We start from the raw sequence: 17,415 nt of genomic DNA, 5'->3' as shown, positions 1-17,415 counted from the left end.
TAACCAGATTCAATAAGATTTTGATTCACAAGGGGAAGCATTCTTGGTGGACGTATTTGGTGGTAACCAAGTAAAAAGAAGTAAATAAAAATCATCCTCAAAAACCAGTTGAAATCGGCGGTCGGATGGTGTAGCGGAGATTGCGCTCGTCACCAATGCAAGAGGCTGCGGTCTCGACTCCCGGAGTCAGCATTGCCTGCGGCTTGGGCCAATCGTCATACTAACGCGTTTGGCTGAGTTAGCGGGAGGGAAGTCGAGGGTGGTAATCTGGCGTTGTGGACAGTGTCACACTGTGTCACACCTACAGGTCAGGTCTGGGCGCCTGCTCAGCGAAAGGCAGGAAATTGTGAAGGCAGCGTGACCTCCCACACGTTACGCTTCACCAATGAGAGTCCTCGCTGCCAGGTGAGAAGAGAGCCACTGGCTGTCTCCACATGTGTCGGAGGAAGCGTGTGGTAGACTTCAGGGTTCCCTTGTACCGACCAGTAGGAGGAACATGCGCACAACAACCAGGTAGGGGAGGGGGGGAATTGGCATAACGACTAAATTGGGACGGGGAGAAAAATAGAAAAATCAGGCAGAGAAAAAGAGGATTAAAACTTTTTTTGAAACGGCGAACACTTGAGTAATCGATTACTCATGTGGCACGCCCATCCCTAAGAAAAAACGCAACGCGGCAGAATAACATATCCTAATATCAGCTACATTTTCTTCTGCCGTAGTAGTAATCACAAATAGTATAACTTACCGATCACTTTTACAACCTCTCTGTAGCCAGTTACACAGTTTGTATAGCAGAGGGCATAATCACCATTTTGTATGCAATACATTTTCTTGGTACCGTGGTTGTATTGAATGGCGAACCCCATGTCATGTATTGAATTATATTGTGGTTGTACTGAATGGTGAACCTAGGGCTGCAACGATGAGTAGATGTCGTTGATGACGTCGACCATAAAATGTTGATTTGTGGAAATGCCAGACATTTAAAGTCATAACGTGCGCAACATGTCATCTAACTAGTGCGCAATGAATGAATGAATCACGTTCAAAATATAAATAACTTCTTAAACCACTAGCAGAAATATATCATTAAATAAAATCATTAAGTCTGCTATAAGCGATTCTCCCTCTCGTGTGTGTAAATGTACTATATGCTACTTTTTTACATGGACTAGGCTAATTATAGCTTTAACAATCCTGATCCCTGAGCCTATTTTATTCAAAAGGAAGATATTGATTTACATGTGTGTGTGTGTATATATATATATATATATATATATATATATATATATATATATATATATATATATATATATATTTTTTATAATCGTATCTCCTGTGCTGGCACAAGCACTACCGCAGCGTGCAGTGGAGAGAAAATACATAACACATGGAGATATACTAAAAGGCCATTTATAAAAAAATCTCTCTGACTGGTAGTTAAAGAAAATAAATCTAAAGCCAAACGGTTAATTTTGTTCCCTGTTTTTCTACATTAAGCTACAGGCATAGATAAATTGTATGTAATGATCAACAATGTCATAGTAACTGGTGGCTGTTATATTAGATAGTAAAGGAGCTATAATGAGTCAATAGATAGAAAGCGGTAATGACAGTAGCTTACTCGCCCTACTCATGTACAGGTAGCATCCACATTACACAGCATTTACAGACATAAATAATAAACGTCATGGCTCATCTCCTACTCTGGGTATTCAGTAGGTGGAGTCAGAGAGGCAATGTGACCCGAGGATAGTAGTACTGCACTTGGAAAAACAAGTCATTTTGAAATGTTCAATTGCAAATTGAATCAATTGTTTTTTCTTGTAAATTAATCGTTTAGATTAATCGACTAATCGATCAAATAATCGACAGAATAATCGTTAATTGCAGCCCTATTTGAACCCCATGTCATGTATTGAATCATATCATGGTTGTATTGAATGGTGAACCCCATATCATGTATTGAATGGTATCATGAGAGACGTTGTCTATTTTATTATCTATTCTATTTTATTCTATTATTTGTATTTGTACAATCGAACCGGGCATGGCCACCGACCTTCATTTCACTATATGTCTTGTGTATGTATGTGATGAATAAACCTCTTGAATCTTGCATATCGTCCCATCCCTACTAGTCACATGGTACAGGAGATGAGAAGCATGTTAACCCTTGTTTGATACAGCAACACATAACAGCCTTTACACTGTTTGTTTCTTTCTAACTGTGTGTGTTTGTCCCTCTAGGTAAGCTGTGCATTGAAGTGACCGCACAGAGTAAGATAGTGTGGATCTCAGAGTCTCTTTGTATAGGCTGTGGAATCTGCATCAAGGTAATAATTATTTTAGTATTATTATTTATATATATATATATATTTTTTTTAAATTTTTTACATTCTAATCCATTTTGACCCTTCGAGGTGTACATATTTTTTAACATTATCTCCAAATTGAAACATATTGAACATATGGAACTCTATAGCTGTCAACGACTGCTGACATCATCATTAGAATGTTTAGTTCTCATCATCAGAATGTTTAGTTCTCAGCATCAGAATGTTTAGTTCTCATCATCAGAATGTTTAGTTCTCATCATTAGAATGTTTAGTTCTCATCATTAGAATGTTTAGTTATCATCATTAGAATGTTTAGTTCTCATCAGAATGTGTAGTTCTCATCATTAGAATGTTTAGTTCTTATCATCAGAATGTTTAGTTCTCATCAGAATGTTTAGTTCTCATCATTAGAATGTTTAGTTCTCATCAGAATGTTTAGTTCTCATCATTAGAATGTTTAGTTATCATCATTAGAATGTTTAGTTATATTTCATTGGCTATGCTTTTCTGCTTCGCCTATGGGATACACTCAGCGCATGTGCGCGTCCAATGAAAAATTCTCGCATGTACCTCCCATTTGCCTGACCACGCCCACCTCCAGCCACTCAAAGCCCAGGTGTGCAGTCTACTTCTTCCTTCCTCATTGTTTTCAGCTAAACAAATGGCTCACATGCCTTTGGCAGTTGAAACGAAAATTGGTTAGTTAGTTAGGTGAGAGATGTAAGGCTATTCCACCGATGTCCTTTTTCAGGACTTCCCCGGCGCGTTCGGAAAAGGGAGTGCTTGGGACCGCTGCTTGTTATGGAGTTTTCCTAGCAGACCGGCAGTTCTCGTCGGAGGACTGCTGGTCTGCTGTGGCGCTGTCGGTGGAAGGCTTCGAGCCATGGCGTGCTGCCTTCCATGCTTTTTACCTCCGCACGGAGGGTTAATTGCAGGCTTGACGTGGCGAGGCGCGTCTCCGGGGGAGGCGCGTCAGAGGGGATCCCCGACAAACGGGAGGGTTCCCCAGCCCTCGCCAGGTACGGGGGAGCAGCATGCGGCATAGCAGAAACAGTGTCTGTCTGACGGGCATCTCTGCGTGTAAACATTGGCGGTTTGGATGTGTTTTGTGAACCGTCCAGGGGAGCTGCGCCTTCATTCAAGGAAAAAGAGGCACGTGACCAGCGGCAGGTGTACATCAACAGGTGCATGCTGTGCTTGTTTTGACCTTGTGGTGTGTGTCCTTTGTCTTTCGAGTGCATAGGACCCCCCCGTCATTTCCTGCTGTGTATTCTCAGCCATTATATTTCACTGGCTTGGTGCTGTGTGTTTTTTCCTTGTGACCGCGCTTCCTAAGAAGTGGCGACAGCCTGGGCTTTTTCCCCTCGTGTTATGTATCACGTCAACGGGGAATTGTATGTTTAGACATATTTTTATATATGTATATATATAGATATATATATGTATATGGTGTATTGTGAATGAGGTACACTGGGCGACATAAGACTATGTCTTCCCCTGGTCTACATCCCTCTACCAATTATGGTATTGAGGCGTGCTACTTTGTACCCATTCTGCAATCTGTTAATACGATTTTCAATCGGTATTATGTCTCGTTTTCAATCTATGTATCAGGCTGGCTCACGCATTATATCATCTGTTTTTGAACAAGGTGAGGCGCCTCGCCGTACAGTGTGGCATTCCCCACTCGTGTTTTGTCAGGAGGACGGGAATGGTATGAGGGGCCGTTTAGGCCATATACCATCACTGTCACATATACATATTGAAATGTGTCTCGTATGTCCACACTCCTCACTCGTGTTATGTAATAGCACGACGACGGGGAATTGTGTTCTGCACAGTGATTGATTGAATGAACATTTTATTAACAGATTGCAGAATGGGTACAATACAGTACGGCTCAATACACACAATTGTTAAAGGGGAACTATTTTACTATTTCTTTCACTATTTGGGCACTTTTACACAATTCCTGTGAGTCTATGGAACACCTCTGTAATATATATATTTTTTTTATTCATTGTTTTGTATTTCTAATCAAGTCCTCAAAAACAGCATTTTTCTACCTCAAGATCTCGAGCTGTTTTGAGCCTGGGCTCCTAAACCACTGCGCCGCGTCATGTTCGCCTGAACATTAACATGCAGCGGTGACTATATGACATCACATATAGGCACATTTTCAAACGACTCAGTTCAGTGAGGGTGAATATTGTGAGAGGAGAATTGGAAGAATGCGCCAATATGAGAATTTTGAGACATAGATCATATTAATATAAGTTCACATAGCTAGGAAACAATGCTAAACACTCAAAAAGGCCATTTATAAGATAGTTCCCCTTTAAGGGGATGCAGACCAGAGAAAGACTTCCGTCTTGTTTACATCAGGGTCCCCCATTTTCAATTCATAATGAATTGTAAGTAAGGGTGCAACTTGCTCCGTGCAATCCATTCTTTGTGGATCTAGCCCTATGTCTTGCCCTGGGCTACAGCCACCTAACAATTGTGTGTATTGAGGCGTACTACATTGTACCCATTCTGCAATTTCTTGATACGATTTCCAATCGATATTATGTCAATCTATATGTCATGCTGGCTCGCGCTGCGCCATACAGTGTGGCATTCCCCACTCGTGTTTTGTCAGGAGGACGGGGAATGGTATGAGGGGCCGTTTAGGGCATATACCGTCACTGTCACATATACATATTGAAATGTGTCTCGTATGTCCACGTAGCACGACAACGGGGAATTGTGTTTTTGGATGTATATATGTATATATGTATATGGTATGTTATGAATGAGGTACACTGGGGTAAATAAGACTTTAATGTATTTTCCTTGGTCTGCATCCCCCTAACAATTGTTTGTATTGAGGCGTGCTGCTTTGTACCCATTCTGCAATCTGTTGATATGATTTTCAATCAGTATTATGTCAATCTATATGTCATGCTGGCTCGCGCCGTGTATCACCTGTTTTTAACAGAGTGAAGTGCCGTGCGGGGCCATACGGTATGTCCACACTCCTCACTCGTGTTATGTAATAGCACGACGATGGGGAGTAGTGGTTTTGGACATATATGTGTGTGTATATATATATTGGTGCTGTCAGGCGATAAAAAAAATGTATCCTATTAATTACAGGATTTGTAATTAATTAATCTAATTAATCGCATTTTAATCGCATAACCATTTTATGCCTGCTATTCTATATTCTATAATCATATTTCAAATTGCATGTGTCCGGATGGCAGAATTCAGTACTGTATCTACAAAACCTTCTGTTTAATCATCTTCCATCTATTAATTTGCTTAGATTTTTCAGGTCTGGTCAATTTGAGCATAGTGTTATTCACAGTCAAAGATAAAAAGAAAATTAATTGATATTCTCATTTGGTTCATTACAATTTACTCAAGCCTAGTAACAGACACAGTATTTCTGACACTAGGAATACATTCCCTGAGATCCATAGATGTCCCTAGAATCAGATACCAAGAACATGCAAATGGACCATATAAAAAAAAAGTCTGTAAATGTGCATTCTACGTTCTTATGGGGGAAAAAAAGGTACTTTTTTGTAATTAATTTTGAGTTAATTTTCATAACGCAATAATTTGCTGTGTAATTAATTAATATAATTAACGCGATAAACTGACAGCCCTAATATATATGTATATATATTAGGGCTGACCTTCAAAGCTTTTTTTGGCAATCGAAGCTTCGGGCCGAGCTTCGATTTTAATTCGAAGCTTCGAGATTTTTTTTTAAATAAAACATATTAAAAATCTTTAATAATTATTTTTTTTTATTTTTTTTTATCTTATGTTGTGGGACTTGTACAGCACTTTGGTAAACTTTGTTGTTTTTAAATGTGCTCTATAAATAAAGTGGATTGGATTAATTAATTAAGTAGCCCCTATCGTGACTGTGACGCAGCCAACAAGGTTTCACTCGGCTGTGTGATTTAATTCAAGGTGGATCGCTGTTGTCGTTTGAACAACTTCAGATTTCATGGGAACTACCAATCCCCCAAATCAAGAATGTTTAAGATGAATGAAGTAAGATTTAGATTATTTGAAATATGGCCTGTGTAGACTAAACTATGCACAGAATTATGTCAGTCTACAAGGTCCGGATTCTACATGGTCCGGCAATGTAGACCTTGTAGACTCCACTACAGACCAATTATCAGTGAATGTTCATGCATTTTTAAGAAGGGCTACTTCCACAAAAAAACAAAGAACTCACCAAAACATCTCAGTAGCACCTTATCTAAATGTTCTATTTCATATATGGAGATTCATATTTATTTATGTATTGCATGCATTTCTACATTTTATTTCCTATTTTGTTTATTCACCCAGTATCTTTCTTTCTTATGTGTGGAATTCTACAAGGCATGTAGGTGTATGTGTTTGAGGATGATATCCTTCAAACAGGCAATAGTGATGATATAATTTGGGCAGTGCTGAGCTGGGTTACTTTCCTCCAGTGTATTTGTCCCCCGGCCCCACCCAATGGCCCCATGCACGCATGCACACACACGCACGCACACACACACACACACACACACACACACACACAAATCGAAGTAATTTTTTTCTTTTTTTTTTAAAAACTTTAAAAACTTTTTTTTTAACTTTCTTAACTTTTTTTCGAACTTTTTAACTTTTTTTAACTCGAAGCTTGTGCCATCGAACGAAGCTTTGAAGCTTCGAAGTATTTAAGACAGCCCTAATATATATATATATATATGGTAAATTGAAAATGGGGTGCCCAGAGGAATGTCTCGCCCTGGGCTACATCCACCTAACAATTGTGTGTATTGAGGCGTACAGCATTGTACCCATTCTGCAATCTGTCGATACAATTGTTGTCCCCCGGAAGACCGGGACTACAGGTTCGCCCTTCGGGGGAACCGTGGACGGGCCACGACACGAAGGAGGTGAATAGAAGGAGGTAACGGGTTTCCCCGTTGCCCTGGGTGGTTTTCTGTACGTATTGTTGTGTTGTTGTTGTTGTGGTAGTGGGACGCTGGAAAGCGTTCCCCCCTCTCGCCCACATTGTACATAATTCCTCTATTCTTTGCACTGTACATACGATGTTTGTTGTTGTTTACGTTGGTTTTTTGTAATAAAAAAGCCAGAGTGAAACCGGTGCGTTCTGTTCAACAGACGTGCAATTATTCCTCCGTTACCATGTCTGATGTGGCCTTTTCTGTCGGCAGGTCCTTTTTCAGTAGAGAAAAGTGACTGTCTGATGTGTTGGATTTGGTCAGTGGCCCTCCATCCTATTATTATTGTAATGTGCTTTGAACCCGCTGCCCCCTGGCGTTTAGCCCGGGGAGCTGCGAGCGGTGCTTGAGGTTCCATCTTTTCTATTGAAAACTTGAACTGGCATTACGCTTGGCGGGGGCCTTTGAACCTAATCATGTGTGTTGTGATATGACGTTTTAGTCATATCACCCATGGAATATGCCATTTTACCTCCTCGGGGAGGTGAAATGGTGGCGTGTCTCATGCCTTTTCCGTCAGCAGGTCCTTTTTCAGTAATGTAAAATTACTGTCTGGTATACTGGTTTTGGTCAAGTGCCCCACCGATTCTATTATTATTGTAATATGATTTGACCCCGCTGCCTCCTGGCGTTTAGCCTGGAGAATTGCGAGCGGTGCTCTTTTTATTTGAAGAATGGGAACTGGCGTTACACTCGGTGGGGACATTGTGCTTGATCGTGTGTGTTGGATATACGTTTTAGTCTTATCCCCCATAAGAATATACCTGGTATGATTTCTGACTGTGTCTGATACTAGATTTTTCAGTGACCCTGCAGTCTGTGTTGTTTGTAATAATGTTGAAGCCACTGTATCCGGTGGCACTCAGCCCGGAGGCAGGCGGGCGGTGTCTGGTCCCGTTGTTTCAAATTGGGACCGGCGTTATGCCTGAAGGGGGTCCTTTACAATCTATTCTTATGTGTATATAACGTTTCGGTCTTATCCTTCGGGAGATACTATATTTGTTCAATAAATATCTTACATCCAGCTCCTCTGGTCAACCATGAGCGCGGACAACACGCCGCGTTGCCGCTCCCACTGGGAGAAGGTAAGCGGTGACGTATGGTATTTACATATCTGTATTTACATATCTGTCCTTTGCATAGAAGGGGTTCCCCGCTATCCGTCGGCGGATATATGGGGACCCTTACTGGCTCTGGCGTTAGCAACCAGGGGAGTTGCGTGCGCACCTCCCCAGTTCGGGTTGTTTATTCAAGGTTCCTTTTTCGTCTTGCTCTGTTTCTGGCTCTGCTGTGATACAGCAGGTGTCACAGCCATGATGGCCAGACAAAATCGGTTTCATTCTGAATTTTGTTGGCGAAATAGGTTGATTTTCCGGTCCCAGTAATGGGGACTGGTTGAAGGGTCTGCCCCTGTTTTCTGTGAGAACGGGGGGAGTGATTCAGACCCATGCCACGCATGTCTCCCGATCGGTTGATTTTGGGATTTTGGTTGGCCAATCATTGATGTGGGACCTCGGCCACTGGGCTGTGTCACATCTCACGTGGCGGACTTCGCAGACTCCCTCTAACGTGGGGTGCCGGCCCAATACGGTGGGGAGGTAGTGGGCCTATTCTGCCTCCTTATGGCCTAACATATTGGTAATTAGAGGTCAGTGCTCCCGGGTTCCGGGTGTTTTTCAACACTGCCGTTAGGAACCGGGCACGCCCCCGGATCTGTTGGAACAGCATAGAAACGGCGTTTTCTATGTGTACAGATGGGGAGGAGGGTTTTTTATGTAGGTTTCCCTCGTCCGGGCTGACAGTACTAAGGTATTGGTCAGCCTGTAGGTCCCTGTAACCCCTGGGGGGCTCGGTGAGAGGGCTCGTCTGGTTAGACGCAGCCAGAGACCCCCAAGAGAGGGTGACGGGGCAGGCCTGTGGTCACAGGGGGGGGGGGCCCACCTGTGGTGGGCCAGTGGAATGCTGCTCTCTGGCGGTCAGTCCCTCTAGCGCCTCTGTGACTTACGGCCAGGACGCACACCCCCTGTCTGTTTTACGGGAGCAGCTGCGTTAGGGGACACAGGACTCGCCTTGGCCGCGCCGGGCGGGGTCGGTCTTATCCTAGTGTCCGCCAGGTGTCAGCCATGCTCTGCTGTACTGGTCACCTGTAGGCCCCAGCATTCCGGGAGGCTCACTGGCGGCTGCCTCGGCAGGCCTGGCTCGGAGCTTCCTGTGTGGGAATGGGTGGGGCGGGCCGTCAACCCTCTGTGGCTCATCGGTCAAGAACGTGCGCACTCCCGCTCTCGGCGCTCGGCTCGATGGGGAGCACGGTGGCCCTGGGGGGGAGGGGGGGGGCTGTCATGAATCCGGGTGAGGACTTTTGGTCCTCATCGGAACCTTCGGGGGGGTTCTGTCTCGCGACCATGGCCGGGGGCCCCGCCTCTGTAAAGGAGGAGTGCGGCTCTTAGAGCTGGAACCCCTTCTGCATCCCGCTGCCGGGGGCGGCTGGCGGGTGCATGGTGGGGTAGACAGCGGTTTTTCGCATGATCTACTCACCTTGTGCGTTTTGGGGTAACTGCGCCCTACTGCGTATGATTGGTGTCCTTCTCTCCGCTCCTCGTTAGGGGGCACGAGGGGGTCGGACCCCACCCCATGTTTTTCTGATGGTCGTGAAGGGACCTCAGGGGGTGCATTTGTCGGGGCTACGCGCCATGCTTCGCCCGTTGTCGCATAGGCGAAGCAGAAAAGCGTAGCCAATGAAATATAATGAAGGTTATCCTATAACCCTAGTTATATGATTGGCGTAGCTTTTCTGCTTTAATCGCAGCCCTGAGGACCCTTGGCTGGGTTTAGCTGAAATTCAGTCTCGGAAGGAAGAAGTAGACTGCACACCTTTAGCCAATGCGGCTGCAGCTCCGGCTCTTTGGCTCTTTAGCCAATCAGCTGCAGCTCCCTGGCCCAAAATAAATGTTTTTTTTTCTTTTTCTTTTTTTCTCTTATTTTGGATATCGATGTCATACTGTGACACTGAAATGAAAAAATATTTCATCAACTAAAATATACAGTAAGTCACACCCCGCGCCACTCCCTGCCGTCTGCAAGTGGCTAATCTTGAGTTTCCGACCCCCCAGTAAGCTAACCATGGATAAATCCAAAAAAAGGAAAGTCTGAGGAAAATTTAATTCAGCATGGACAGATTAATTTGCTTTCACGACTAATGATGCAGGCTTACCTGTATGCCTGATATGTGGTGCGAAATTTGCGAACAACGAAAAATTTACTTTTTATTTTATAGATTTTCCACAAATAAGGGAAGGACTCAAATAGAGCTGCATAGTTCAGGGTTTTATTTCAAAGTAGGTCTACAGACACCAGTGTTTTGTCTCCTCTTCTGTGTTTTATTTATAAATAGGTCTACACAGCCAGTCTTTTTTCTCCTCTTTATAATAGTTTGAGGTTTTCCTTTGTTATAACAGGTAAAAACAGCAATAAAAAGTCGAAATGTTTCTTTTTGTTGCTTTATAATTCAATTAATGCAACAAACTGTGTGCTATAAGTATAAAGTATAATAAATCGCAAATTACTTTGGGTATGCAATTGTCAGGCGTTTTATGCTAAATGTGGGATATGCTTGGGGATATATAAAACGTTATACACTGTTATCTTCATTTTAAGGGTAAATAGGTTGTGCGGCTACCTGAGCATTTTATTTTGTGGGAGGGGGGAAAAGTGGCTCTTTTGATAGTAAAGGTTGCTGACCCATACCATAGGCGAAGCAGAAAAGCTACGCCAATCATATAACGTTAGGTTATGACTATAACCAAGTTCTGTTAGTATAGTGACGCTCGGCGTCACTCTCTGCACTGTCCTCGCACACGTGCACGCGCACTGAATAAAGACCACAATGTACCTTTAATCCCAATATTTGTCTGACCACACCCCTATCAGCTTACCCATATAAGCAAGGGTGGGGCCACCCACTCGCCTCCTTCCCAAGCTTTCACCACAAGGCGAGATCAAGGGCTGCAGCGGCGTCGGACGCCGAGCGTCACTATACTAACAGAACTTGGTTATAGTCATAACCTAACGTTCTGTATCGTATAGCTCTCGCTCGGCGTCACTCTCTGCACAAGGGAGGCCGAGCGAGAGCCATCGGCCGACAAATACACCCCGCTGAAAGCCCCCCACAACCATCAGAACAGGGAGGGCCGAGCCCCCCCAACCCACCCTAATGGAGGGCACCCCCCCTATTGGGGCTTCACGGGAGGGCGACGGACCCGACCGTGCGAAGAGGCACTCAAGCAACTCAACGCACAGGGTGAGCAGACCGTGGCTTGACCCCACGACTACACACACGCACAACCCGCATGCCACCCGGGAACGAACGGAGGGAACAACCTCGTTACTGCCCCCAGAATCACGGGGTCAAGGGCAAACCCAACCCCGTGGCAAGGCCGTAGCAGCGGAGCGCGAAGGAAGACCCAGACCCACCAAAGGGACTGGACCCCCTGGAACGGGGGCCCGGAGAAGTCCATGATGCCAGCATCAAGACCCCACCAGGTGGGCACTTAGTCACCCCGCCCCCCACATCGCCAGCGTATTCGGACAAAGGCCCCTCAGCCGAGCGGGCCCTGTCCCCCCAATAGTACACCACCTGGCACACTGACCCTGCAGAACAGGTAGTCAGCATGGCCGTAAGCACACAAAAAAGGTTAACCAACGGAAGCAGGCAGCGCACCGGGGAAAAACCAGGCAACAGGCTGTTAACCCTAGCCTGGAGACTGCGGACGAGACAGGCGCCAGAGGGGACAGCTGAACACAGCCGCCCCGGCGGAAGGGGCGTATGCTGGCGTTGTTGCATGACCAAGCCTCCATTTAAAAAAACCCACCCAGAGGGGTTGAGGCAGAGAAGGCTGACACGATTGGCAGACGTCATGAACGTGCAGGGGCACCCTCAACCGGGTAACCCGGGAGTTGACACTGCTCCAACACACCAGGGAATCAACCACCTTGGTGTTACCCAATGCGGTGGTTGTTCCTATAACCCCTCAAGAAAAAACTCCAAAACACACCTGCGGGTATACACCGGCTATACCGCAGTACAAGTGTTTCAGTTTTCAAAAAAGGGTTAACCCAGGCCTACGGGTCGACGAAACATGACTTCGGACCGGGCCCGGCGATACGGGAAGCACAGGGTCACCAGAGGAGGTCAAAGACCACCCCAACAGGCCCCTCTTCGCCATGCGTGAGAGAGGAGCGAAAAAGAATGGAGACCCAGCCCCAAGCACACCGTACTTGGTATTCCCAGGCGGTCTCCCAACCAAGTACTAACCAGGACCAACCTGTGTAGCGGCCGAGATCCGACGAGATCGAGCGTGTACAGGTTGGCATGGCCGTAAGCCATTACGACAGTGCTGAGTAAAAAATTTACCCAACCAGGGTCTCCATAGCGCTTAACCCTGTGACACCTGGACCGACCTGGCATTTTTCCCCCTGAAAAAAGCCCAAGTCCCTCAGGGTACCAGAACAGCAGATCTGCATCCCCGGCGGACAACGGGTTCAACTGATCCGGATCAGCGTGACCAGAACCAGTCCCGTGCCCTAACCACGCCGACATGCCTACTCCAGGAGAAGGGGCAGATATGCGTGTTGATCTTAAACATGAAAAGAAGGCGCCACCCAGACGTTCGGGCGAACCGCGCCCGGTGGCCCACCACCAGGGCGTGAGACCCCTCTACATATGTTCAGATCCATTCCGTCATCATCCCCCAGATATGAACGAGAATCCGTCGATAACCAAACCAGGTTGTCGGATTTGGTCGTCGGAAGAGGAAAAACCTCCATCCCAGTTGCTTTATAAAAACGCCGTTTTAACCTCAAGCAACCAAGGCGTGCCAGTCAGTCGCCTGTTTACAGAACACCCCGAGCTAGCACTATACGTGCGTTGGGACACACCCACATCAATGAACAGGCTATTTAGACCTGTCATTGAATCCCCAAGGCGCCCAGGGGAACGACAAGAGGGGTGTGACACTTCCTAACTCCAACTATTTTTAATAGAAAAGCAGGAAGCACCAACAGTATGTATCCCAGTCTACACAGCCGGGGGTAAAAAAATTTCACATTTTTACATCCCACCACCCTCCCATGGGAAGGAGATGGGAATCCCCAGAGAGACTTCCCACGCGAGCTGTCCAGATTGAAAAGAATATATTGCACCTTGAGCCATGTAAAAAATTGGTTTTAGGGCTCTCCGGGGAGGAGGCACTGAACCCATACACACTCAATAATCGAATTGAATCGAATACATACACAATAGAGTAGGACTCCTTCTTGAGGGTCCACTCACCTTGACAATCTGAGGAGGAGGCTCTGTACTCTGAAGGAGGCTCCCTCACATGGAAGGAGGAGTCCCAACTCACAGAAGGCCCGAATAGGAGCTTGGTGAGGAGGAGCCCTGACCACCCCCCGAAACAGATCCATCACATGGACCTGAACAGCACACGGAAGTCCTACCAACAGAGACGCGCACGGTGACGTACTCTATGGCGGGGGAATTTCTGCGGTGCACACGCCCAATATTCCAGGCCGTGGGACCAGGAAACTCCCCCCCCCCCTCACCCTGTAACGTGCCGAACCGCAACGTGACAGGAACCTTGAAGGACAGGTGGGTTTAACCCTGACCAACAGAAAAAAGGGGAAGGAAAGGTTACCAGTTCACCCCTTTACGACCCCACACCCATGATACGATGTAATGACAAAAAGAGAGTATGACACAGTCATAGTCAGCTCTATGAAGCGTCTGACAGCTTTTTACTAAGGAAAAAACACAGAATAGAGAGGGCTCTCCAAGAGCCCCGGTACCAAACTTACACATGTGCTTCTGTGGCCAGTCCAACCCAGTTGTAGGTCACATGACACACACAACCCATCATCACCTACAAAAAATGGCAAAAACACTCTACAGAGGAACGCCGTTTTTCATAATGAGAGAATACATAATTCTCGATTAGTATTGGCCACAGGCCTTGCTAAGCACACACGAAAGCGACCAAACAATCTTTTCTTTTAGGAAAATAAAGTTTCTCCAGCTATTTTAGCACAACCTCAGCAATCAAGCTAAGGGTTACATCGTATCCCTACCACACAGTGACACAATGTAGTGCAACAACATGTCTGAGAGGAGGATGAAGAAGTCCCCAGGGAACCGGGGGGAAACACAATCCTCCTACTTTACCCTTAATACGGCCAGTTAAAACAGGAAAACCTGTTAATATGTGAACACACTGTTCATTGTCATTACAGGCTGAGAAAATAATCATTCTTTACTCATTTGTCACTAAGCATAGCTTTATAGGTTAGTTAACCCCCTTAGTTGTGAGTACACGGTACATATAAACACACATGATGTTTCTCAACACAACAAACCAGATCATTTTCACATCTGTAACAACAACCCGATTTGCATGGAGAAGCTAAATACCAGTGACAAGACAATTCACACACAACTCGCGTCGTATCCTAAATGTAGTGCAGCAACACTCGTTTTGGAAAACATCGTTATTTACAAAACATTTAGAAGGGAAAGCCAGAAGAAGTGTACAAGGTCTGGCCAAACCTTGCCTACCCGGAGCGTAGATCAAGCGAAGTGCAGTCTCAAGGCACCGTAGTAAACACAGCCGTTCCGTGTTGTCGATCTGGGCAGCGTCGCCGCTCCACCCCGTCGCTACGGTCCCTCTTGTTGACGCAGTGCTTGCCGTCCTGGCCCAGGGCAGGTTCGACGAACATCCTCTGTCAAAGATGATGTCGTAGTCAAGAGTGTTTAAAACATGTTATAATCAAAGCACGTTCAACAGAGTAGCATTAAACTAACGGCCGCTCCAACCATCGGTCGCTACCGCCCCTGCCCGCGAGACGCCGAGCGAACGGCGCACGCGACCAGAGGGGAGCTTCGAATCCCCCCCCGCCTCTCCCCGTGAGGGAGAGGGGAGTTGGGAACCGCGGCGGCACGCAAGGGGCCGGAGCCACCCCGCGCTGGGCCTCGGCCGATAGCAGCAAGCTAACGTTTCCTAGCCTAACCTAGGTAGGCCACCTAGTGATCACAGTAGGCCAGCGCCGCAGCTAACAGCTGACTGGCTAACAGTAGGCCACCACTAGCACGTAAGCTAAGCAGCGATAGCAGCAAGCTAACGTTTCCTAGCCTAACCCAGGTAGGCCACCCAGTGATCACAGCAGGCTAGCGCCGCAGCTAACAGCTGACTGGCTAACAGTAGGCCACCACTAGCACGTAAGCTAAGCAGCTATCACCTGAACTTGTACACAATGATATAACACTCACCCAGACAGGCCGCCGTTCTGAAACCCTCCTCACTTTTTAAGAGAAAAGAGAAACAAGATGTCAACACAGTTTTACAACGGTGATTTTACCAACACCCGACGGAGCCAGCACAATACCCAACTGGCCTGTGTAGCTGACTTTGAACACAGATCTTCCGCTAATGAACATCTATGCCCATATCTCCTCGTGAGGGAATACTCTCATTTGGATATGAAAGATGGGGCCTAACACGGTGACAGAGAGACATCCACTCGTCCAGAAAACACAGGGATCACCAGTGTTAATGGTCGTGGCCCACTAGTTAAACTATAATGGGCTTCAGACCAAGGGCTTCTGTCGCCTAAGAGGCTGAACAAAGGACCCTAGTCTGGGGCCGGTTTTCATAAACATTGTCAACTAGCCCCCATAGCACTAACAGATAAGTGGAGCTTGCCAGCAAAACATAACTCACCAAACCTGGAACCCACCGCTTCTCACAACAGCGGCGCGTCCTACAGCCCAGTTGTGTCTTTACCGCAACCAGCACACAGCAAGGACTGCAGTTGGAAAGGCATGTAGCGGCGCGAACTCCCAATACGAAAACCGGTGGAGGATTTTTAGAATGATCATCATCTTCCAGACACTCCAGTACGAAGACAATATCGCCGTATTTTCTCGAAAATAGTGAGAGAGAAAATAAAGATATGATGTCAACGTATCCTTGTTTTCCAACTCTTCTCCTACCATCACATCACTTCAAGTGGGGATCTACCGAGGCACTTCCTTGTGGTGAAAGCGAGAAGGAGGCGAGTGGGTGGCCCCACCCCTGCTTATATGGGTAAGCTGATAGGGGTGTGGTCAGACAAATATTGGGATTAAAGGTACATTGTGGTCTTTATTCAGTGCGCGTGCACGTGTGCGAGGACAGTGCAGAGAGTGACGCCGAGCGAGAGCTATACGATACAGAACTAGGGTTATAGGATAACCTTCGTTCTCATCATCAGAATGTTTAGTTCTCATCAGAATGTTTAGTTCTCATCATCAGAATGTTTAGTTCTCATATGAGACTGTGATGCCTGACGAGGCTGAGTGACTTCTCCCTCAGGTGTGAGTTGCTATTTGACTGTGTGATGTTTGTGTTTGTGTAGAAATGTCCGTTTGGGGCGTTGTCCATCGTCAACCTGCCCAGCAACCTGGTGAAGGAGACCACTCACAGATACTGTGCCAACTCCTTCAAACTACACCGGTAACGACTAGCACCTTTTTACACACAGACTGCTGTATCCAAAACATATGCAATTATATGTAATATATTTAGTTGAGGAGCCCGTCCCAGTAGGGATGGGAATCGAAAACTGGTTCCCGTTGGGAGCCGGTTCCTAATTGTCCGATTCCTGTCCGATTCTCGAAATTGCCTGGGTTTTGGTCATATGCTCCCGAAATGCTCCCGCTGTTTGACTGTTTCTAAGTGCAGTGATTGAAAACTACTCGAATGCTTTAGAACCGAGACATTCATTTAATTCGGGGCAACTTAACAGCCACGGAGCTAACGCTAGCTAATCAAGCTCATACAGACACACAGAGAGAGATAACAGCTGACAGCAGGCAGTACAGGTACAAATACAAAAAAAGGGGTGGGGGCTGTTGTGTAAACCTTGTACTCTTTAGTTCACATATAATAAGAGACAGAGGGTTGACTGTTTACTAGTAGGTAAATCAGGAAGTACCGTGCAACATACAAACATGTCCGTGTAGCCGGGGAGGGAGC

At 46.1% G+C, this 17,415-nt stretch overlaps 1 protein-coding gene across 1 annotated transcript in view; it reads left to right on the top strand.

Moving 5' to 3' along the window:
* The window catches only part of LOC311237650 (ATP-binding cassette sub-family E member 1-like), a 109,331-nt gene that overhangs the window by 25,309 nt on the left and 66,607 nt on the right, over nucleotides 1–17,415 (top strand). The window contains exons 3-4 of the mRNA XM_084325603.1: nucleotides 2,254–2,339; nucleotides 16,796–16,893. Of these exons, the coding sequence (XP_084181729.1) occupies nucleotides 2,254–2,339; nucleotides 16,796–16,893 (184 nt within the window). The remainder of the gene's footprint in view (nucleotides 1–2,253; nucleotides 2,340–16,795; nucleotides 16,894–17,415) is intronic.

This window comes from Notolepis coatsorum, assembly GCF_963971535.1.
Source record: "Notolepis coatsorum genome assembly, chromosome: 1".
NCBI lineage: Eukaryota > Metazoa > Chordata > Actinopteri > Aulopiformes > Paralepididae > Notolepis > Notolepis coatsorum.
The sequence above is the reverse complement of the archived record's forward strand: the minus strand, read 5'-3'. Positions and strand labels throughout refer to the sequence as shown.